This window comes from Zonotrichia leucophrys, chromosome 1A (genome assembly GCF_028769735.1).
Source record: "Zonotrichia leucophrys gambelii isolate GWCS_2022_RI chromosome 1A, RI_Zleu_2.0, whole genome shotgun sequence".
In the NCBI taxonomy this organism is placed as follows: Eukaryota; Metazoa; Chordata; class Aves; order Passeriformes; family Passerellidae; genus Zonotrichia; species Zonotrichia leucophrys.
In genome coordinates, this window is record NC_088170.1 from 23240540 (window position 1) to 23264636 (window position 24097).

The window sequence follows — 24097 nt, forward strand, 5'->3', positions numbered from 1 at the left end:
CTTTAGTAAAACTAGAGACTTCATAATCAATCAATTCATTGCTATATGCCCATCGTTTTTACCCTGCATTTTTTTTCCAATTCTACATTAGTGGCAATTGAAATGAAATAGTTGAATCTTTCTGACTTAACTGAATATCTATCTCAGTTTCCACTCAAGAAAACCATTTATGAAATATGCTCAAACACTTTCTCAATCAGCTGAAGTCAGCAGTTAACTGAGACTAACATGAATCTTGTTTTCTAAGAGTGACACCTAGAGTCTCCTCTGTAAAATTAAAATGCAGTCCTTCACTTCTCCGGGTTTAAAAGGCAACAAGCTTTTGTCCATACTTATTACTTTGAATTGACAGTTGAATATATTTAATACCAATTATTTTGCTATGTTTTTGTGAAGAATCAAAACAATATTTTTTGTTAGGAAGTCTGAATACGCCATGTATCACCACAATAGTTTTGCCTTAGGTAATGCCCTTTATTTTGCAGATGCTATATTTTGGCTTTCATCCAGGAGTGTTTAATTGGTTTGCAAATGTGATTTTCACTACTGTACGAAGGGATGCATCATTCCCAGAGGTACTTTCATTTTATAGACAAGGCAACTAAAAATCCGCAAAGTGTCCCAAGCCATATGGAAAATGAGGGCTGACATACACAAATCCTTAGCTTTTATGCCATAAAATAGTTTGATTTCCTTGTCAGAGGAAGGGAGGCTGAGCTTTGCTGCAGCCTGGCCTCAAACCCTGCTGTGAGAGGAGTGCTGGCTGCCCATGCCCACTGCAGGGCTGACCCCAGGAATGCAGGGGGGCAGGAAAGGTGTTACTTGCCCTTCCTAAAGGTCCTGCGCCACTTCATGTGTCATCACTGACTGGATGTGCAAAATTTTCACAAGAGAAGTCTCTGGCTACCTGAATCACCTGAAACCATTGCCCAGGGATCTTCCCAACTAACGGTGGCAGTTTTTGTCTTTGCAGGTGTCACTGGCTCCCTTCTGAGGCAGGGAAGCAGCAGTCCCTCCAGCTCCCACAGGGCTCCAGATCCCAGCTACTGCTCCCTACCACAGCAAATACTAGACACTTATGTCTGATGAAGGCTGGAGAGGCCATGCCCATGGACAATTTTCTATTCCATTGACCAGAGTTTGGACAAAAAACACTGAAACTGAGAGCAAACTTGAATTTCAAAAATTAATGGGTGTGGGAAAATCCATGAAAAGAGACATTGTGTTAATTAAAAGTTAAATTACATGCTCAAAAAAGACCATGACATCAAATTTTCCACTGTCCCCCTAACTAACCATTTTGTCTTCAACTGAAAAAAAATGTATTTTTAATAGCAACTCCCTTGTATTAGACATTTCCCAGAAGAGGAACTAGCTCAGACTATCAGTGTCATCACACTAATGGTTTAAATGCTCCTGACAAAGTAGAACTATGAGATTCGAAGATTTGCAGAATCTTAGCCCTATGGAACTGCAAAACATACAGACTGGGAATTGTTGTCGTATGTTTTTATTTATTTGGCATGTTCACTGTTTAATTTGTGGTTTTGCAACCCCTCTGTATTGTCCTCCCCCTGTTATTCAGTTAAGTGTCCGTTTTTTTGTTGGTTACCCAGCTACTCCCCGCCAAGTTTTAAACCCCCTCCCCAGTTGTTAAGCCCTCCTGTCCCTACCCCTTTCCCCAGAACCTTCCTTACTCCTCCTTCCATTAAATGTCAATCCCTCCCCGAGCCTGCCCTTCCCTTTAGAAACTTCCCTGTCAATTTTGAATGCTTTGAAACCCCATTAGTTTACTTAAACTGTTCTCCTCCCTTGAAATCCTCCATTGGTTTACACACTCTATTCCCCGCCTTGTGCTCCACCCCCAGTTCTCCCAATTAGTTGAAGATTGTATCATCCCCTGACACATCCCCCCCATTTATGAGCTGTTGTCTGCCCCCAGTTCGGGGTGCTGGGATCCCGGACTCGGGGAGTTTTGCCGCTGAATAAAGTTACCCCCGTTCCACCCCAGGGCCTGTGCTGCTGCTGCCTTTTGTTCCTGTGACAAAGCTCCACAGGTAGCTGGGACTCTGCAGAGCTCAAACAGGGCCTCTGTCATGCCCCTGTTCCCACCTATCCGGGACTTAGCGCACCATGACAGGGAAGGTGTTCATCACCTAGATATTTTCTCTTGGTAAATCTTTAAAAATGTGACAAAACTAGAATTCCATCTTTATTCTGTACTATATGAAACACATTTTGGAACCACTACCCTCAACTTCCACAAACTTCTCACAAATAATTTTACAATCCTAGTGAAAGTAATCCATTTGTTGTGTTTTCTGAGTGTCTGATCTCATGTAGATCATGTGACATCTAAAGCTCATGCATGAGTCTGAAAAAAAGTTTTTACATTAATTGTGTATTTTTTATTAGGGATCAATTATTACTTTAAATTAATAATAAAGATGAGCAGTATATAATTATTTTTCTTATTTACATGTAGAATGGCTTGTGTATACTGTTATATATCTATAACCACAAGCCCCAAAGGAAATATAGCTTAGGGGTGGGATTTTCTGAAGTGATCCTCTTTTCTTTGAACTGTATTCACACAGGGTGGCACAAGGCACAGCAAGACCATGCCCACAGCACGTGGGACGTTGTGTCTGATGTGCAGGGTAGCAGATCCCACGTTCTGCTGGTGCGGTGCCTTTGGGGGCTGCCCACGAGGCAGCAGGCAGGGTGGGATGCACAGCAGCATGCTCTAACTGCTCCTCAGCAGTTAACCTGCTGTGCCAGGTCAATCAGGAAAGCTTATGAAAAGCCCTCGTTATGCCACTTGTGTTACAGAGGGTCTTTTTCCATTGGAAGGAGTTACTGCCAGGTACATCTATCATCCAGCTCTCAGTTCACTTTCAGCCTTTTGGGTATTCATCTGTTCTTCTCGCAGAAGCAGCACACTGTCTGTCACCTCCTCATTCTTCATATGATGGTTTGTATGTAGGCCTGAATCCAGGGAAGGAGAATGTCCAGTTCATGGATGGCCTTGTAGATTCCCTGATCTCCAAGCTGTTGAGAAGATAAAGGCATCAGAAAAGAAACTCACTACAGCCCTTGAAAAGTGCAATGAGGAGCCAGCATCTCCTGCTCTTACCTTAAGAAACACTCTCTTTAACTTTTTGACTGCAGAAGTTAACCTTGTGGATGGAGCACACGGAAGCTGAAGGATGAGAAAAACCCAAAGATGCTGATATAAAGACACAGTGATGAGGAAGAGTCCTGTCCACAGTGTGGCACTGTAGGGCTACCAGTAAAATGTGTGAACTCAGCATCATTTCATCATCTCCCAGTACTTCAAATGTGTTCTATTACCTGCACGCTTCCTGCCAAGTTGAGTTCACAACACCCAAAATTGATACTATGAGTACCTCTCAGTTTTCTTATTAAACACTTTCTATTTATCCTAGGAATCTGTACATAGGTTGCAGTTACAGCTTTTGCAAATCATATCCTAGCTCTAAGATTCAAGGTCCTTTAGCTCTGAACCCTCAGAACTTCTAAACCTGAAAGAAGGCAAAGGGCCAAAGACCATTGCAAAGTACAGGGAGCAAATTTGCACATTTTTGCAAGCCCTCCAAATATGTTTATAAAGTTAATTTATGTTTTTCTCTGCTTCCCTGCCCATTTCTCCACTGTCTGATTAATTGCAGTCTGGAGGGCTTAACTGTCTCCTCACCACCCTATCTCTGGCCACTCAGCAGTGGTTACCCAAAGCTTTTCCAAATGTTTTTTCAGAGTTGCCAGACTAAGCTTTCTGAGCAACATGGCTTGCTGATCCTCAGCTACCTGGGCTGTCAAAAAGACATTCTTTCTGAGAAAAAAAAAGAGAAAAAATTGATAGTTTCCAATCTACAAACAAGGACAATATGTTTGAAAAGAAAAAAGGCAAAGTTCCTCATCTCAACACATGAAAGGAAATAACTCCTCTGAAATTAATGGTTAGTCCTTTTCTATCTCATATGCAGTACTTTAAAAATGAGCACAAACATTTTAGGTTACCTTTTGTGCTTCCCAAAGTCACCTCACATGATGAAAGTGGAAAAAAAAGCAAATCTTTAAAAGACATTAAAAGAGATGTTAATAAAAGTAAACTTTTAAAAATCTTCCAACTGGGGCTGTACTTTCTAACCTGGAGCTTTTTTTTAAATGACCTCTATCTTGTATGATACAGATTTCCACAAAATATTATTTGGTAGCAGAACTGGCCTTAAATGAGTATGTTTGCTTTAGTGGTGATGCACATTACAAACTCCTATCTTCCTGCATATACTGCATGTAACTAAATGAGCTGGCCAACAAGTTAGAGTATTGAAAACTCAGATTGAGGTCTACAAGCTCTGCCTAAAATGATAGAGAAATATTAAAGGCTCTGCAAGGAATATTTTGTCCTTCTACACTCCATTCAAATGTGAGAAAACACTTCTGCAGTGCACTACTGCTGTAGCTGTAGGAATGAGAGTCAGACTTCAGAAGCAACTTCACCCTGTTCTCAGCAGTGCTGACCAGGGCACTCAAGCAAGTAATGAGGTCAGTGTTGACCTCATATTTCTGAAAAACTGAACTTGGGCCTCCATATTATTGAAAAATATTAATGCCTCCTTGTTTGGACAAAACCAAGAACTGGCAGGATGAGAATTGTAATACTGTAGTATAAAGTCTTGGGAAGTGGTTGGGAGGCAAATATTGTTAGGATTTCTAGGTAGCACACATGCCTCTAGCTGGCCAAATTACAGCCTGAATTTGTGAAAGAATATAAGGTGAATATGTCTATAAAGGTGTCACTGTTTCCCTAAGCTGTATAGAGAGCTTTATTCTTGAAAGGTAAAAAATTAATTGCATACCATGTTGTCATGGAGGAAATCCCTTCTGATAAACATCTTATAGCTCAAGTAGGTAATAACAACTAAAGAGCTATGTATACGGACAAATGAGTGTTAATTTATTGAGGAGTAATATATGAAAAAAATCTCAAGTTTACTTTTAGCAAAAGATCCATTACTTTCACTCTATTCATCATTTTTGTTATTCTTTCACATGGCTTTGTATTGCTGGGTTCGAAATAATACAGACATTTCAAAAAATATTAGTTTCCAGAAATGAGATGTCTCCTAGAAAATCATGGTAAGCCATCATTTTTCAAAGAGCTGTTGTTTTCCTACTAGCAGGGACAGTCTTATCCCTCTTACCAGCACGTTTTATGACCCAAAAGGTAAGTTGTTATGTTTAGACTTGTGTTGGGTAAAACACTGGCACTAATTATGAAAAAGAATGCAGGAGCTCTGAGAAACCTGCAGCATTTTGTCTCCACATAGCACAGAAACAAATGTATTACTAAGTTATCTAGCAAGCTACAGTCACTGGATATTCTGAATTCTGTCACAGTTGACAGTCTAAACTCCTCAGTGAGTACTGGCATTTGTATAGAATGTAATTGTTTCTCCAGACAAAAATGTAATCTCTATAAAGCATATTATATCATCTGAAATTATATTGTCACATTCTGGAATTACAGCATTTTCTGGAATTTTGACAGACACAAATAATCACAGCAGTATGATCACAGCAGATTGCTGTGAATAATGACTGTAAATCTCAACAGTTTAGCATGGTTTGAAATACAGAACCTGAAAGCTGGTGAAGTTTTCTCCCTTTAGGATTTGAATCTTTGTACATTATGCAAATATCCCAGTTCAGTTCTGACCTCTGCAGAGAGGTCTGCAAAGAGATCTCTGAAACTGTTTGATTTTGCATAGCAAATGTTTTTATGCATGTAGAACCACTGTCCTTTTCTTTCGTGCTACCATGCAGTTCAGATTAGCCAAAGTTTCAATTAATTTAATTCATTAATTAATTGACTTGGCATCCTTCTCTCACTTTTTAAAATCACAACAGACATTTGCCTGGATATCCATGGCTATATTTCACCCTAGGTCAGGCTCCACTTTCTGGGACACTGTTATTTGTGAGGACTTCGGGTTTAGGGGAGGAAAAGGGATACCCGTAGGATATTTAGTTTTAAGACACACCCAGTCACTATTTGTTTACCCTTAAAAATTATGTGAGAAATGACCCACGAGTGATGGCATCATCTCAGCATCTACCTGGTATGTTAGTGAGTATATGCACAGGCAAAAGTGTGCTCTAACTGCTGTCCTGTCATTACTTAGGCAGAGCTGGTAAAAGTGCCTCTTCTCTGGGGCACCTGGAGACATTTTGCCAGTGGGCAGCATCACTCTCTGACAACCTGCTCTGACTCAGGGCACAGCTAATACATAGGAACTGCTCCCATGTGCATTGTAATTGTGGTCCCTGCTCACTCATGAGACACCACCAGTTCTTTCAAAATTCAGTATGGAGGAGCAGAGATGACATGTGAGTAAAGATTACACACCAGCAGAGGGTAAGTTGTTAAAGAAGGAAAGCATTACCACTGTAACATCACAGAAACTTGAAGACCCTCATTTCTCCCTGTGACCACCCTGTTTCTTTGCAGCTTTAGTGATGAGAGGGCAGCACAAGGTAGCATCATCAGTAGGGAAGTGGCTTGGCTCCATGGGATCTCCACCACCTTGCACACTCCCCACAAGGTCACTCTGGGAGGGAATGAATGGTGTTAAACTTCCCTGGGCCCAATGGAGAAGCCCTCAAGAAGTTGGGTCCCCTGTGGCGTGGGTCACACTATGACTCTGAATCACCCTCTGCCTCTCCATCTGCTGAAAAACTGGGATGGAGCCCTTCCCTAACTTTTGAGATGGACAAAGTTAGCTTAACTCTCAGGAATATACTCACACAGGCATCCATGTTTGCTTGCAGGGCCTGGAAGGCACTAATGAAGTACAACTTGTCACTTCCCACTTCAAGACGACTGAAGACATTTTTCACATAGAAGGAGAGGAGCTGATCTCGAACAGTGCAGTTTGTCTGAAAGCAAATCAAGTAATGATTTGTCAAATGAACGCCCCCAAAGTCAACTTTTATGAGGCTAAAATTTCAGCCTCATAAAACATGCATGTTTAGAAAGTCTGCAATCAATAAAACCATTTTTATTAATTTTAGTATACAATTGACCTGTGACCTTTTGTTTTAAACAGCTCAATCTGCCTCTGTGGTTTCTGAAGGAAAGGCAGGAGGGTGCTGTGCTGGCAGGCACAGGGGTATTGGTAAGACTAATCATGGTCTTACAGAGCAGAAGTGACAGCAACAAATATACTTAATACACAAAGAGTAAATGGAAGATAAATTGGGGAGTTAAGTCAGACCATCTAGGTCAAATTGTTGGAGTGACTGTATGTGACATTTTTCCACTCCTCCACATCACTGTCCCATGCCATTTGATAGGCTGTAGGGTATCCAGCCCATCCCCAACTGCTGCTCCAGAAAAGATCAGTCATCCCATCAGCTCTGTATTGTATTATTGCCTGACCTGTGGGTTCTCTTGGACACCTAAAGGTATTTCAAACTACTATATGCCTATTTTTAGGCAGTGGAATGAAGTGTCAGGTGAGAGATTCCTGTCAGGAGGCTCACGCAGATGCAGATGACACCACTCAAATGTGGATATCTGTGTGTAGGTCCCACAGACAAGTGAGGAGCCTTCACTCCCAAGATAATTGGTGAAATCCAGGGGACATCAAAGGCTAACAGGTCCATACTTAAGGATAAACCAACTCAGTTGGTCTTGCTGACTAGACCTCTGCACGAAGAAAACTAAAATGTCTCACACACTTACAATTAGACACCCCAAGGCTTGTTTCTCGTGCTGAGTTGCACTGGGAACTCTGATGATCCCCTTCCAGTGCACCTGCAGAGGGCTAAGCTGAAAGCAGCTCCTTGGGTGTCTCAGCTCCCTGCAGCATGCCCGGGCTATCCATGGTGCTGCACACCCTCAGCAGAAGGTGCCTCGGCCATGGACAGTGGCTGTGGCTCTGGCTCTCCTGTGGGGGCTGGTGCCTGAAAGCATTCCTGGGAGGCTCACATGCAGCCAGGGCTCACAGGAGGAGTGCTGCAACAAGCACACTCCTCCCTGACCAGAAACACCCTCACCCCAACCTCCCTGGCACAGCATCACTTCAGCTGCCCACAAAGAAATGCCTCCAGGCAGGCTTTCCAAATCCACCTCTTTCTCCCCCTACCATGATCAACCGTCCCTTCGTATCCCAGGGGAATATCCCTTTCGTGAAACAGAAATAACACTCTTCCTCTAAGCATGTGGCTTTCATAAATGTCTGTCCCAATTAAACACAAGTGATTTTTGCATTAGTTGTCATTTCTTTTGATCACATATTTCTGTTTCTATTGACCAAAGGAAAGTCAAAGTAAGAAAAAGGAAAACAGGTAGTATATATCTTACCATAAACAGCATTTTTGTAGTCTTTTTAAGCAATCTTGTGGTCTTGATGAGATCCTTCTGTAAAATATAATATGATAGTATTAATTAACCCGGGCAGAGGAAGGGAGACAGTTATAAGTCTGGTTTGTACAAAACTTAGTAACAATAATATTAATCTTCATTGTCTTCTTCAGATGTAGGGTGAGGACTCACTAAATCTGTATTTCAATCCTAGCCTAACTGCAAATTTCTTTAATAGAAAACTCATCCAGCCTCTCTATGCATCTTCTATGCATCATTTTTTACCACCTTTACAAAAGAAGTAGCTGCACTACCCCGTCTCTCAGGACTGTAGAGATCATTGAACATATTAAAGTTTCCAGAAGTGCAGTAATTAAACTAATAAAGAAGCATCTATAAATAAAATAAACTTTTTCAGTTAGTGGGATCAACTTACAGGAATAGATGATTTTAAACTAGTTGCCTTGACATACAGGTTCTCTGTCACCTGGGAGAGGAGTCCTTTTCTGCAGGTATGTTTTCCTGTAGGTGACTTTTTGCCTTCCACAGCAAAAAGACAAAGCAGAAATAAAAAATGCCCAGATCTGAAAATAGAACATCCTTTCATCTTCGCTCCCAAATCTTCGAGCCTCTACAGTCACAGCAGCATGTGTGATGCAGCCAGACTGGTTAGATGACAGAGGTTAACCTAATTTTGTTAACCCTCAAAGTAGCTTCTTCCCCGAGATGCTCACGCAGATAACCTATTGCTCATGTGGTGGCTGATCGGTATTTTTGCTGTGCTTTTTTATACGGCTTGCTCCACTTTCAACAAATTTGACCACAGTCATCTGTGACGTTTTTCTAAACGATATCTCCATATTTACTGGCAACAGGGTCAAGGTTTCCAAGAAAGAAGAATTTCCCTATCATGTGAGAAGTCTTCTTTCACTTAAGTGGTGGTCAAGTGAGGAAAGGGTAGTTGAGCGCTAGTTTAATTTCTCAACATGCCAAATGTGTTTTGGGGTTTTTTTTAATTTTTCCACAAAACCTTATGGCAGCACTTTTCTGAAAGGTAATGGCCCAGAAGGGAAAAAAATCTTAATTTACTCTGAAAAGGATTAGAAAATCTGCTATCTATAAGGAAGCTGGACTGCATGGTGTTTAGAATTTCCCTGTTCAGTTTTTGAGGTGGGTGTTTTTTCCAGGGTATAGCATCTATCAGGTGTTTGCATTTTAAATTCGGTCATCTTTTTCCAGGGCAGACTTTGCCCCAGTAGGAGCAGTAGACTGCTTAGTGTGAAAGAGAGGGCTCCAGGGAGGGCTCTGTGGAAGGACCAGGACATCCTTGGCTATCAAGTTAATTCAAAAGCCCACTGAGAGTCGTGGGCTCTGGGAAATAATGTGCAAGATCACAGCATATCCATCATAGAGGTGGTAAACGTAAAAGAGTAGAAATGATCACTCTTCTACAAAGGTGGTCAGAGACTGGACAGACTCTGTCTCTGGCCTGTTTCCAACACAGTCAAATGCTGCAGGTTTCTTAGGTACCACTCCAGACAGGCAAGAACGTCACTCCAAGGATAGACTTGGAAATCGTGAAGTAACACCAGCCATGTGAGGCTGTTAAGCCAAGGATGGTTTTAAGTCAAATGTCAAGATCCTGGGTGAGACAACTGGCTGAGGTGTGTGCAAGAAGATGAAGAAAGCAGGTTTTGGTCTAGAACAAAATTTCCTTGGTACCATTTTTGTTGGATGTAAAAGGAAGCCCTTGAAATATTCACTCAGGACAGGCATTTGACTTGTTTAATGTTTCAAAAGCAACATAGAAAACTTTAAACAGATCAGAAGAAGTGGTTTAAACTGCAGCTGAAATGACTCAAAGTGTCCATGATCTGTTAGATCCAGCAGCAGAGCTGTTTGTCCCTCTGTGGTGGCGCAGGTGTGCCTGTGCCCAGGACATGTGTCAGCTCTGGGAGGAAGAGAGGTGAGACAAGCTGGGTAAATAATTCACTCCAGCCTCAATCCCACTGACCATTTACACATACCAGCATGCATGCGGCCTACAGGCCAAGCAGGGCTCTTCAAGCATCCCACCCATAGCAGCTCTGGGAAATGCATTTCTCCACAGAACCATCTACACACCACAGTCACTCGACTAGCACTGAAGTGCTGATGGGGTGCAGGAACAACAACAGCCAGCAAGGGGAGGAGGTCTTAGACTTTGGAAAGTGGAGAGGATAATGGCCTGAGGGTTTATGTGCATTTTAGTGCTCATGTGAACTGTGGCCTCTATTTAAACATTCCAAATGCTGGTCAGGCTTGCCAGATGAGGTACACTGAACCTCAGCATACATGACATGTGGGCAGCAGATTAGCCTCCTATTGCTAGTTTATTCCTAGAAGATGATCTTGGGTGAAAGCAATACAGTCAGAATGCAAAACTGCCTTGGTGTGGTACTCCATGGTCAACAGCTTTCCTCTAAATGGAATAAATGGGTCATGTAGCCAGTCTGTAGTGGCTTTTCATACGAAAATCAATAATTTTCAACATCTCTGAAACTTCTAATGTTGCTGGAAAACCCTTGAGCCCACAAGTTTCATTTTGTCTCTTCTGTGAACTTCAATCACCGTACTTACAGGGCTGTAAGTGACACCTTTTCATTGGGCTCCAGACACCTCTGGATGTGAATCAGCAAATGTCTTACTGAATTGGCAAACTTTTCAACTGGGTGGTGTAAAAGGATGCAGGCAGATGCAAGTGCAAGGTAGCCATACCTTAAAAAAATTAATAAAAATAAAATAGAGCTTTCCTATCACTCCTTTCATAAAAGAATGCGGGCTACCATTTAATAACCAATCCTATAAAATCAATTACATTCCCACAATTTTTGATACAACAATTTGATTTTCTGTTGAAAAATATTGGCTATTTCAAAAAATAGCCAATATTTTTCAACTTTTTAATGTGTTATTTGTCAGAACAAAGATAGTCTTATCTTTCTGGGTCTTGTGTAGCACTTTGTATTTTAGTCCCACTTTGGCACTCATTTATACCATAACTATGGTATAAATAATGTAAAATACCAAAGAACCAGAATTACTCAGTGTTTTATAATTATAACAAGCAGAAGAAAAAACAAATTTGGGGACCAGCCCTTTTAGCAATGAAGTCAGAAAATACCTGCAAAGCTTTGTATGAGCAGCAGAGCTGATGTATCCAGGTTAGTCTGAGGACAACAGAGCACACCACAAAGCATGCTGGCTTCCATGAGCAGCCTGGAAACCAGAGAAGTTCAAGGACCCTGCCCCAGAGGCAATGGGATCTCTCTTTAATGGAAAGTTAGATGTACACTATCAGCCAATACTTCAGGAACAACACAATTCTGGTAACGCAAGTAAAGTTCATGTGTTACATCTATACAGAATTGATACAACTTATGACCATGAAAATGAACAAGAAAGAAAGTATCTAAGAAAAAAAGTGTAAGAAAAACCACCAGAGTAATCAGGTTATTAGATAAGAAAATCTTGCCTGATTTATCCTGTGTAGGGATTAAGTTTCAAAGCAACCTGTGTATGACCTGTGCTCCATGTGAGTGCATGAAAACAACAGCCTGATTAAGATCCTTTCTTCCCTGCTTTATTGTGAGCCACAGAATTGTCTTGATCTACAAGAGCTTATTAGATATTATTAACATTGAATTCTCTTGGTCTGTGGAGAACAAACATGTACAGCTAGCACTTCTGCAAAATTCTGTTGGTCCATTTAAGGTAACAATCATATGACTCGTTGTTTTGCAGCTTAAATGGCTTTTTGATCTCCATCCACAAAAAGCTTTGTCTAGTTTCTTACTTAGGAATCTTCTCACTTTTCACAATTTCTGTTTATTTCGTTTCCTGTTAGTACAACTAGAATTAAATGTCGTGTACTTCCTATGAACATTACTCATATTTGCTTAACTGCTGCTAATGTTATGCTTTCTCTTAGGACTATACCAATTTTTTTTTGTTTCCTTATCCTGTTTGAATCACTTTGGTCTTCTGAAAAATAAGAGGTCTTCATGAAGAGGTGTACTTGTCCTCAGAAACATGATTTGATAAACAACAAAGAAGTTTAGAGATATTTTACAAAAACTGAGGGTGACAACACTACCGTTACGGCATAAAAAATTGAGATACCCCAGTACCTCCCTTGGAGAGAGTAGTTTGGAGAAGAGAAGCTTCTAGCATTCAATACTGAGCCTGCAATTTTCTAAAAATGGTTGTAATGAAATCATAGGTAAGCCCTGAATACCCCACCAGAGTTAAACTGTTTCTTGTGACCTTCTGTTAGTATAATAGGAACCCTTGGAGCTGCTATAGATTTTGTACAAGTTCTGTACAAGTACAGAACTATTATGAGCCAGTTTTTCAGGCAAGGGTATCAACATTACCCCCACAAACTCAGCACACAGGCACCCAGTAATCCACTACCAGTAGCCTCAGCAGTCATAAAAATCAGGGGAACAACAGAACAGCACAGAGATGGCACCAGCAGCTACAGCTTACATACTATACGCACACTGCTCTGGCTAGGAAAAATAAACATGCATAAATGAAATAAGGACAGTGCAAAGAAAATTAAAATCACTGGATGTCCAGGACTGAATGTCGGCCTGGTGCTTTTCCCATCCTTACGCACAGAACTCCTGTTCACCCACTTTTCATGGTTCCTGTCTGGGTGTCCCCAACTGCCTTTGCCAAAGAGCAAGATTTAGGTCAGAAGTGACCTGGGCAAGTCATCTTGTCCAAGAAGGGCCTCCTACAGCTGCTTGTCTGGGACTGTGTTTAGTCAGCTTTTGAATATCTCTGAAGATGAGACTTCACAATCTCTCTGGCCAACCTGTGTAAATTTTTGGTCACAGTAGAAAACTGTCTTATGTTCTGGTGGAATTTCAGGGATTTTAATTTTTTCCTATTGCCTCTTGTCCTGTCACTGGGCACCATTGAGAAGAGCCTGGCTCTCTTCTTTGCTTCCTCTTTTCAGGCATTTGTACACATTGGTGAGATCTCCTTGCCTCTTCCCCAAGCTGAACAGTCCCAGCTCTCTCTGCTTCTCCTCAGAAAAAAGATGCTGCAGTCCTTTAATTATTCTGTGGCACCTCACCAGCAGGTCCACAAATCCAATTCTCTCAGAAGTTTTTCACTCTATGCCTTACACAAACCTCATAAAAATTTTAAGGTATTAAGTAAAGCAGAAATCAGACTCAAACCCAGATGATGAGACAAACTAAACCAAATCAACCCAAAACAAAACAACCCCAAACATAATAACAATTTTCCTTCATTTGCACTCCTTTGCACTTTATGTATAACAACTTCTGAGTAAACTTCAGATGTAAATTGCTATAAAACATGCTGTAAGTCCTCTGTCATTCTCAGGAGTAGTTCAGGTGGTGGATCTCCCTCTGCTGCTGGCCTGCTTCAGTGTTTCAGTTTGGTGACAGATGGCTGACAATTATCTGTCAAGCTGGTTTTTCTTCAGAAATAAGATTGGAAGGTTCAGTACACTCAGTCTTTTCAGAGACAGAGTTTTTGAAACCGCCAAGGCACTAGAACTGAAATTTTGCATTTGTGCACAGAAACAGACAACAAATAAAAAAATAGTTTTCTAAGCAGTACCAGTTTTTATGGCCAACTGCTTCAGAAGAATGTTCAGTGCTATCTGAGTAATAGTCAAGATACACCTCAAATGTCCAGTTACGTAGTTAAAATTAGTAATCACTTTCTCACTGGACAAGGAGTTGAATTCTATATACAACCTTTATGCATATAGCCTTTACTAGTCACACACATGCGGTCTTGCATTTGAGAACAGAGATTATGAAAGAAAGAGATATGAAAAAATGTTTGAGCATCGTTCCCATTACCAGTCAAGAGATCTCATTTAGCAACAATGATTCAATCCCCAAACTCTTTAGAAAACCTTTGTTTGCCACCACAGAACTCACAGTAGGAAATCCCTGCACAGCAGTATTTCTGCAGAGTGTACAGATGTGCCAGGCAATAACAGCTCAGCCTTCCCACGTGGGACGTGGCTGATCCACACTCCTTGTCTTCTCTTGTGACATAAAGGAGTGTTCAAAAGTCTGTGACCTGCTTTCTCTTGTAGTGTCATCATGGCATTAACAAAAGGTTGTACTAAAATTACAAAAGGAAAAAGCCAACCTCATGGAAACCTGGGTCTGGTTCTGGGGGAGGAGGATGTCCACAGCTGCTGGATTGGTAGAAGTGTGTCAGTTTGCATGGCACAACTCTTATCCTGGAAAACTTGTCCTCCTTCTACTTTTGTGCACTATTTTTTCAGTTTTCTCTCTCCCCACAATCTTTTTTAACCTTCATTCTTGCTTCTTTTTTCAAAATATTTGTAAAGTTCTTTTTCCCCTCTGTTCTCTTAACCCAGGACACTCCTGAGTGTCTTGGTAATACCAGCACAGGCTGCCCGTGCAGCTCTCTCTATGTGTTACATCCCCTGAGAGATGGGCTGCAAGACTGGCATTGAATCTCTCAGCTGATGTGCCCGTGCTAATGCCAGGCAATAAATTGAACCACAATATGAAAAATCACTTTCTAATTTTTCTTGGTTGTCTTTTTTTTTTTTTTTCAAGAATAGTCCTTCATTAAAAAAACCAAACAAACAAACAAAAAACCCCTATGTAGGAAATATTGCTTGCAGTGAGAATACTTGCACTTCAGTAAAGAGGTGAAGTCATCCATTTGGTTTGGAGCTAAAGTTTTTCTGCTTACTGAAAGCTGAATCCTAGCTTTAGCCTGGCAATTTTGAACAACAAAGAAAATCTCCCGCTCATGAAAATGTAAAAAACTGGCTGTGTCATCTCTCAGGTCAGCTCCTTCACATGTGAGATTTGTTCCAAAATCCTGGCCACTGTTGGTCTCTGTTGGACTGTCCCACAGGACATCTGCCACCTTGACTCCCCAGTGCAGGAGCACAGAACAAAAGCTAGAGAAGCAACAGTGCAGCAAGCAACAAAGTGATTTCCCTGAGGGATTTTCTGTTTGGGAGTGCTGTTCTCCTCCAGTGAACTTAAACCCACAGGCAATAATTGTGCTTCCCTCTGCTGTCTTTCCCTCAGAAGCATCCTTGATCCCTTCAGTCAGAGGTTGCTGCAGGGGAACCATCTCCCCAGCACCTTCATGGCTTCAGACTTTCCACTTCCCACTGCATATCTTCCTTCTTTGTGCAGTGCTGCTTCCAATGAACCCCATCAGTAGAGGCACTTTTGGGGGAAATTTTATTTATTTAATTATCAGATAGGGTCACATCTGGCACTTTTTGCTAGAAAATATATAGAAGACAGATAATTATTTGTTTGTGGGAAGTTCCAAAGCATGTAAAATCCCATGGCACAGGTCATTAGAGAAGTACCTGATGGTGCTATAAAAGAAGAGTTTCTTCTGGCACGATTTATAAAATAGAGACTGCATTGTAAACACTTCTAAAAGTTATAGAAAAATAAAATATTGCAAAAAATTACTAGAAAAAAAGAAAGAAAAATGCCACAGATGTCAAAATATCCATTGAAATTTTCACTTTAGGTCAATAAACTTTTGATGATTTTTCCAATTGAAACAACAGAAAAACTTTATTTCAGAAACTTAGGAAATTTATTTTAGAAACATAAGAAACTTTCTAAGAAAGTTGAGTACAGGTTATATCTAATTCTGGATAACTTGCTGGCTTGGAGTTTCACTCTTTAGTCTGTTTCCAGGGTCTACTTTTTACTTAGTGTGCAGCACAGTATGTAAACACAATGCACAACACTTTAAATTACAGAAATCTTTTAACAGATACTTTCTTTAAGAGTTTTTGAACAAAAGAGAAATATTTCATCTCTTAATATTTGTAGATTTAGTAGAGCATTTAAAGAATCCTTTTATGCAAAGTTACAGTTACAGACCTCAGCACTGACTTTGCAAACTCCCATACATCCAATTCATATTGTAACTGTGACAAAAGTTTAAATCATGTAATACTTGTAGGAGTGAAGCAAAATGAATTAGTAAGTCCTTAATGCTCTCCATATGAAAAACAGCTACTTTTAACTTTTTAAGCTATGGTTTGCAGAGAACAATGAATGGACACCTTTTTGGTATTTTTATTTAAATGTAACATCAGTGATGGGCTTACCAGCTTTTGAGTTTCCAGAAGAAAATCACTCTTGTGTAGAAAAGCAGAAAAACATTTTTTAAATCAAGTTAAAATGACCTTTCAAAATTAATAAAATCTTCAAAGATACCATTTGCTACAAAGAATAAAAACCAAAAAAATCCTTTGATTTTTTTGTGATTATTTGTATTAATTAAATCAACAAAAAGAGGTTAATTCTATAGTTCACTGTGTGGGCTGGAAAAATCACATGGCAGCCTTGATTTTAATTCCTTTTTCCCATCTGTACAAATTTTCAGTACTTGCACCAATTTGTGAAGAAGCTTTTATCAGTTTCAAATACACATGGGTTGTGAAATGTTTCCTCACATTTCCAGGTTTAGGTTAGATTATCTGAAAGCAAATTTTTACACATGAGAATTCCTTTTCTTGAAAAAAAGGCATTTTTGTACCAAATTTTGCTTTGTTTAGCTCAGCAGCTCCCTAAAAACCACATTTGTTGCCTTGATCTTCAGACAACTTGATTCAAAACTCTCAGATAAGCCCTTCAAAGTATTCTAGGTCTGAAATGTTTGCCCAAGCCTCTGAACACATAAAAGTTTATTTTATCATTCTGTTGCTTTGGGAAAGCAAACATTTTATTTATGTGCTATTTATATGGCAAGGAACAGGAGGTAATTTATCAATCTGTCTTATCTCGGTTCTGATAATGAGGTTACAGTATAAGCCTAAGCCTGCCAGCCAAAACTTCATACTACAGGTCTAAGAAATTCTCTGGTTTACTCTGCATCAGTGTAGCAAAAAATGAGTTGCTCCTGTCTTCCTATTTTCAGAGAAACATCACATATTCACCTCCCCTAAAAAGATTCTCTCTTATTTATTCATTTCCAGTGACACTGGCTTACCAACAGAAAGTGAAGTCCATAACTGCAAGTACCAATGGAAAGCAGTTAGGAACTGAAAACTGAAATCTAATGCAGTTACATTCTTACTGCTAGAACATTTCCAAAGACAAAGGGCACAGAAAAAGATTCTTCATTCTGGTTCTTTCACTTGCCCTCAGCTTGACCCATGAGCACCACACAATGCTGAAGCCCAAGCCTGGGATCTGCAAGGCCCAGCCATAGCCCCGAGGCTGGGTGCTGAGTCTGAGCTTGGTGTTGGGTCTGAGCTCATCACACATCACACAACACATGTCACACGTCACACGTCACACGTCATACGTCACACGTCACACGTCACATGTCACATGTCACATGTCACATGTCACATGTCACACGTCACACACCACACATCACACGTCACACCTCACATGTCACATGTCACACGTCACATGTCACATGTCACATGTCACATGTCACGTTCCGCATGTCACACGTCACACATCACACATCACACGTCACACGTCACACGTCACACGTCTCATGTCACACGTCACACCTCACACGTCTCATGTCACACGTCACACGTCACATGTCACATATAACACATCACGCGTCACACGTCGCATGTCACATGTCACATGTCACACGCCACATGTCACATGTCACGCCTCACGTGTCACATGTCACATGTCACACGTCACACACCACACACCACACATCACATGTCACATATAACACATCACACACCAGACGTTACACACCACACATCACACATCACGTCACAGGTCACACATCATACATCACACATCACATCACACATCACATCACCCATCACCCATCACCCATCACACATCACCCATCACACATCACCCATCACACATCACACATCACACATCACATCACACATCACACACACCAAACAGGGCTGATAGAGGCACCAGGCTCTCCGTGCCTGCCAGCCTGCCACTGACAGGGCGAGGGATGGGCTCTGCCTGTGGGCAGCAGCTCTGCTTTGCCAGGTGGCTTTCTGGCACCAAAGCTAGGGCAGATGACTCATATAAGGCTACTATCAAAATGAGGAGAATATGTGGTGCTTCAGCAATTTGCAGGATCAGAGTCTTGGTCACTGATTTGTTTCGAGTTCCCAGAAATCCAAGTCGGGTAAGAACTGAATCAGCGGCAGATATTAAATGAGGGCACGGTGACAACACTGAGCAGCTCCCTGTTTTGGAGGCTGCAAGCTCACATGCCAAGTTAAACCAGATATCTCATGTGCAAGTAACTGTCCTGCATATTCTGAGCCACACGTGGTTCCCATCAAGCCAAGATGCTTTCCTAAACTGAATTGAACCTCTATCACACAGAGGAGAAATGAACACAGTGTTGATGTTCACATTAATGACTAGAAACCAGTCATATTTTTTGCCAAATGCTGCCCTTGACAAACAAGCACACTCTCTTTTTGAGCTGTCAAAGTAAAAATAAGCCCAAGAGCTGATAACATCCCCAAATCTGGTAATATCTACCTTAAATCTTAGTCACACCATTTATTAATGTATTTGGTCACAAATAAGAAAAATAGAGAATCTGGAATTTCTTTCCCTATTCAAAACTGTCAGGACTCACATTATAAAGGATAACTCCTGAAGGAGAAAAGCTGGTCAAACCAGAAACTTTACAGATGTTTTTGGTAAGAAGTAGGACAAGGTCCGGGTATTTTTAGACCAACAATAAATACAAGGTCACTGCAAAGACAAGCACCATCTAAACTTTATTTTGGAACCTCTGCTTCTCAAACAAGTGTTAATACACTAGATTTTCATGAAAAAGCCTTTTGTCAGAACAGTCCAAATAATCACTTCCATTATCTGTGTTGAAACCTTTCTTTTTTTTTTTTTTTTTTTTTTTTTGGTAATAGAATTGACCCTATAAATACACAAACAAGTCTGATCTTACACACTTTGGAGTCAATAGGAGCTTACTTTCTCCCTTCTGTGGAGCAGGACCAGACACAGGATGAACTGATCCATTGGGGAGCTCTTACATCACAAGGCCTAATCAGAAAGTCAATCTTCATGATTGCACAGCTTTTAGACTTTACCACAGATGCATGATTGCCCCATTCTTTTCACTTCTTGAGGAACATCATCACTATTCTTTAAATGTGCAGTAGGAGTCAGAAATCTTTCTTTTGGAAAAAAACTGTAGAATAAAGAGAACTTTAAATTGGTGCAATTTTGCAGTTTTTGGAAACCAACATCACTTTGCATTCAGTCATTTGAAACTAAAGCTACAATTTCCAGGGGAAAAGCCTCACTGGTTCTTGAAGAAACAACCATAAAACAGTTTCAAGTAAGCCAGTTAAATACATATTCATGAGTCTGGTTTTTTTTCAAAATATTTTTATCCATGCTGCCCATAGCTGAAAATAAAATGTTTTCTGTTTAGAAGATAACCTTATTTTTTTTAATCAAACTTGGATAAGAAATATGGCCAGATCCTGGAAATAATAAATGCTGTGCTTTAATCCTTCATACTGGAAAAATATTTACATTTGGGTCCCATGAGCTAGTTTGCTGAGGAGAAATGGTTCTTCCCAATATAATTTTTACTTTAATTTCTCCTTAGGGGAGGAAAGATGTAGGAATCTTTTCTTTTCAAACCGTTCATCATTGAATTCGAAATTAAACTACAGAAATTGATATATGTGTACTTGCCGGGGATTTGTGATATAAAGGTTAACAGAGAGAGTGATTTCCTAGACTTGAGGAGAAATCTTTTCACTTGCATTGCTGTTTAGCACTTTTGTTAGTGGTGAAGTTCATGCAGTTAATCTGATAATGTCTGCAGTGTTAACCAATGCAAAAGGTGTCACAAATGGATACGTGTTATGAATCATATGCAGCCCCAGAAGTGCCACCAGCCTTGGCACAGTCTGTATTTAGTTACCTCACCCAAATCTGACTTTCTAACAAACACTCTTGAATGTTTGTTAGAAATAGAATCCTGGTCTGGATCCCCAGAGAGGTTGCATTACTTTCCATCTTAAATATGTTATTCTATTTAACTTTTTTGGGGGGGGATAGTGGCCTGCCAATAATACCCACAGAACTGCATTGCAGGTTTTTCCTTCTTTCTGTGGTCATTACCTTGACTGAAAAGTTTGTCAGGCATTTACTGCTGTTCACTGCAATCCATACCTCCTTCAGAGCAGCTGATGGTGTAGCTAAGTGTGCTTTAAAGCGCAAGCTGACATAATCCCATGCCACTGATTTATGAACAGGATAGCTTCAACATTTTGCACTGCCTAGAATATACTTCCAGTAGCAAATTGGAAATATCAACCCTGTATTATTCTAGGTCACTTGGGGAGTATATATTCACACATTGAATATCTAATCTCTTAAATGAGTAACACTCCAGGCAATATATTTAAGACATGTTTCTTAAACTGTCACCAATACTTACTCAGCAGGATGTGGAAACTTCTGTTCATGCTTTGGGTTCTTCTCTCTTCACTATATGACATTTCGGAGGCAGTTTTATAAATGCTTTACAATTATCTGTGTAGGAAAAGAAGGTGCCTGTTCTGGTCACCTAATGTAAGAGAAGGGAAGAGTCGATGAAATGCTAATTTCACAGTAGAGTGGTCTGTGAATTTCTGCCCAGGAAGAGGTCCTGGAGCCCCTGTAGGGGAGGTGTCCTCAATGTGGAGCAGGGGCTTTCCCTAAGGGTGCTAGTCAAGGATCTCTGGGAATTCCAAACAGTCCGTGACTTAGAGGCAGAAAATGGAAATGAAAATAGGGTAATGAGAATTAGAATGGCATGAATAATGGAGTTTCTCTTTAGTGGCCCAACCAGAAAATTAAGCCAAAATAATTCATTTTGTGTAGGCTCAAAGCTCTTGTCCAACTCAAAATGAAACAGCTCATTTTGCTTACAAATCTCTTTTCAACCTTTGAAAGAAATGCACATAAAACCAAAACACTGACTATTTAGAAAATGTCAGAACAAAACATTTCAGCAAGATTTTCCCTTTTTGAGCTGGAACTATTAACTGGATTAAAACCCAATTTGCCTGACTGAAACTACATTTTTATTTTCTTTTGATCAATAATTGTTTGTCCCAGACATTTCCTCCATTTAAGGGAAACCTATTCAAACCTCTACTTCCTTTGTTCAAAACTGACCATCACCACCACCCTTCACACATCCTCAAGTCACACATACCCTGAAAGAAAATCTGAGAAGGAAATTCTACAAATTTTGCTGTGTGGCATTTCCAGGACTCCAGCTCATGAGGTTTCTGTGGTAGAGTCTTCCAAATGGTGGCTTTTAGGTTTGGAGAAGTTAATAATTAGTCAACTTCATTTTTACGCTTTTGTGGACAAACGGATTTTAATCTGCCCAGTGTGGAAAACTTGAGACTGATTTGACATTTCTGGGTAGGGTAACTCGGTAAGGACAGTGTAGAAGAGACCTAAAGGAAGCAGAAGAAGGAAATAAGTTATTCATCCATTTGTGAAGCGATTTTATCAACAAGGAACAGCATGTATGTGGCTCATGGTCTGGTGTTTATTTATCATTAAGGAAGAAAACAGGTACTTTTAGGGTAAATTGTGTTATCCTGCCCAAAGCCACAACCTTTATAAACTTCTAATGCAGACCAGGGAAATGACACCTGTATAATTCCTCTTATCCTCCATGGACTGTGAAGGGAGAAAGATGTAGTTCAAGGAAAGACTGTGTATGTCAAAGGTCAGTGAAGTGAACTATTCATTTGGTGTTAAACTCCCTTCCTTTGCGTTAGTTATCACAAGTTTGAATGATAAGAGAAAGGATGCTGGCCAATAGCTCTTGACAACATCATTCCATATCCCAGAAGAGAGGAAATATATACCAAACTGAATATGTAATAAAGGTTAAATCCCTGAAACTGTCATGCAGTACCAGATCCTGGCTGCCTGTCATTTATGGGCCACTTCTGCCTTGACTGTGACTAGGCATGTAAATCTTGTCTTGTGATATGCAAATGAAAGTGTGGGGAAAAGTAAATCATGTTGAATGAATCTAGTTTGACAGGTAAGAGGCATCCATCACCCAAATGGATCATATGCTGGTCTAATATGTGATTTCCCACAAGAAAGTGCTGTGATTTCAGTTCACATAAACTATGTTCAAAACGGGTAAGGATGGATGCTTTTAAATCCATCTTTAATTTGCTCTGGCTCAGGAGCAACACCTTTTAAATGTGGACATGATACTTGTTGCCCTGATGAATAAATGGTAAGGCCTGGCTCAAGAAGACTTCCGCAGTTGCTGGAATCTGCTGTTACGTATTTCTGATTATTTGGATGCTTTTCACCCCTTTAGCCTTGGTCCAATCACCAATTTCCCTGGCTACACCAGAGCAACTCTTTTGTCTTTCCAGGAGACACTGCTCAAGGACATGACAGGATAAACACAGACTAAACAGTGCTTCAGGGACTTGGGGGGTTTTTCTGCCTTGGAGTTTGTGTGGAGAATAGGCACCAAGCATTCTCTTCTGAAGGACTCTCAGCTCCCTGATGCTGCAGGGCACCATTTGTGCTCAGTATGCTGTGGATGGGCAGTGGGAACGCAGAGCTCTGAGTTTTCATTAGCAGCTGCTGCCTGTTTGTTTCATCTGGCCCATGGGGACAGTTTGGGACTTTTCAGCAGCAGCAATTCAAGGGGGGATCTTGTCTCTGCATGCACCGAGGCAGAACCAGTGAACCAAACCAATGGCTTTCAGGAGTGATGCTGCTTTTCCCACCATCCCCTACAAGAAACGCTGACTGACATGCTGCCCACTAAGCCCTGGCCTGTGGGAAGCCAGAATTTCAGGCTCATGGTGAAGAAGCACAGCCCCAGGCAGAGCTTGCATCCTTCCTGGGCACAAGAACACAGCCACTAGTCCAGCAGCTCCACAGGTGCAACGTGTGTCATCTCCCTTGTGTTTGAAGAAAAGACAAAAAGCTCTGCAAATGGCAATATTTGAGGACCAAAGTATTTATTATAATAAATTAAAGCATTTATAAAACGTTCCATCTGCATATAAATATCACACAGGAGTGTTAATTTCTGGTAAAGCTTCATAAATACATTTCCTTGAATATTTTTCAATTAATCTATATAAATAAAAGTATTTTATAATTATTACCTTAAAATAAGTTACCGTTAAATACAAAAGACAAAAATTACTTCTGAAATAGCCTGAAATACCAACTTTTCAGGCAAAGGTCAGAAGGGGGCAACACATGCAAAAGAGATTTCCAGCTAGGAGGCTCAAAATATCCTGGCTAAAACATCACATCAAAACATCACTGCCTTAAACAAAGCTGATTCATAGGTGTCAAATTTCAGTGCATAAAAGACAGAAATGGTTGCCTCATTCCTGCGGGGACGAGGAGGACAGAACAGTACTTTTGTAAATAACTAATGCCCTGCGTTGCAATCAAGAGGCAATGTCCTGGAGTTCTCATTTTCAAAGGCAGCAATATCCATCCTGTCTCTGCCCACTTAATTTTCTAGTTTTGACACAAGTGAAACATATACTGCATCTGGGGGGAATGGACATAGTTGCAGCTAATCAATTTGAGTTATTGCAAGAGATCTGCAGAGACATCTCTTCAAGCCTGGTCCAGAATTTTT

General features: G+C 40.5%; 1 protein-coding gene across 1 annotated transcript; it reads right to left on the reverse strand.

Moving 5' to 3' along the window:
* Window positions 1-2964: 2964 nt before the first annotated feature.
* On the reverse strand, window positions 2965-8999 carry IL26 (interleukin 26). Its single transcript, XM_064731170.1, has 5 exons — window positions 8829-8999; window positions 8393-8449; window positions 6832-6963; window positions 3137-3202; window positions 2965-3051 (listed from the first exon to the last, which is right to left on the reverse strand). Exons 1-5 carry the CDS (start codon window positions 8997-8999, stop codon window positions 2965-2967), a joined length of 513 nt encoding a protein of 170 aa, XP_064587240.1.
* Between the last annotated feature and the right edge of the window lie 15098 nt (window positions 9000-24097).

Bases quoted from the DNA above. Each gene is read 5' to 3' on its own strand.
- IL26 (XM_064731170.1), bottom strand. From the start codon at position 8,999: ATGAAAGGATGTTCTATTTTCAGATCTGGGCATTTTTTATTTCTGCTT. The intron at 3,203-6,831 runs GTGAGTATATTC...CTCATCCTTCAG, and splicing joins AAGCAAACATGGATGCCTGT to CTTCCGTGTGCTCCATCCAC. The intron at 3,052-3,136 runs GTAAGAGCAGGA...TCTTCTCAACAG, and splicing joins TAAAGAGAGTGTTTCTTAAG to CTTGGAGATCAGGGAATCTA.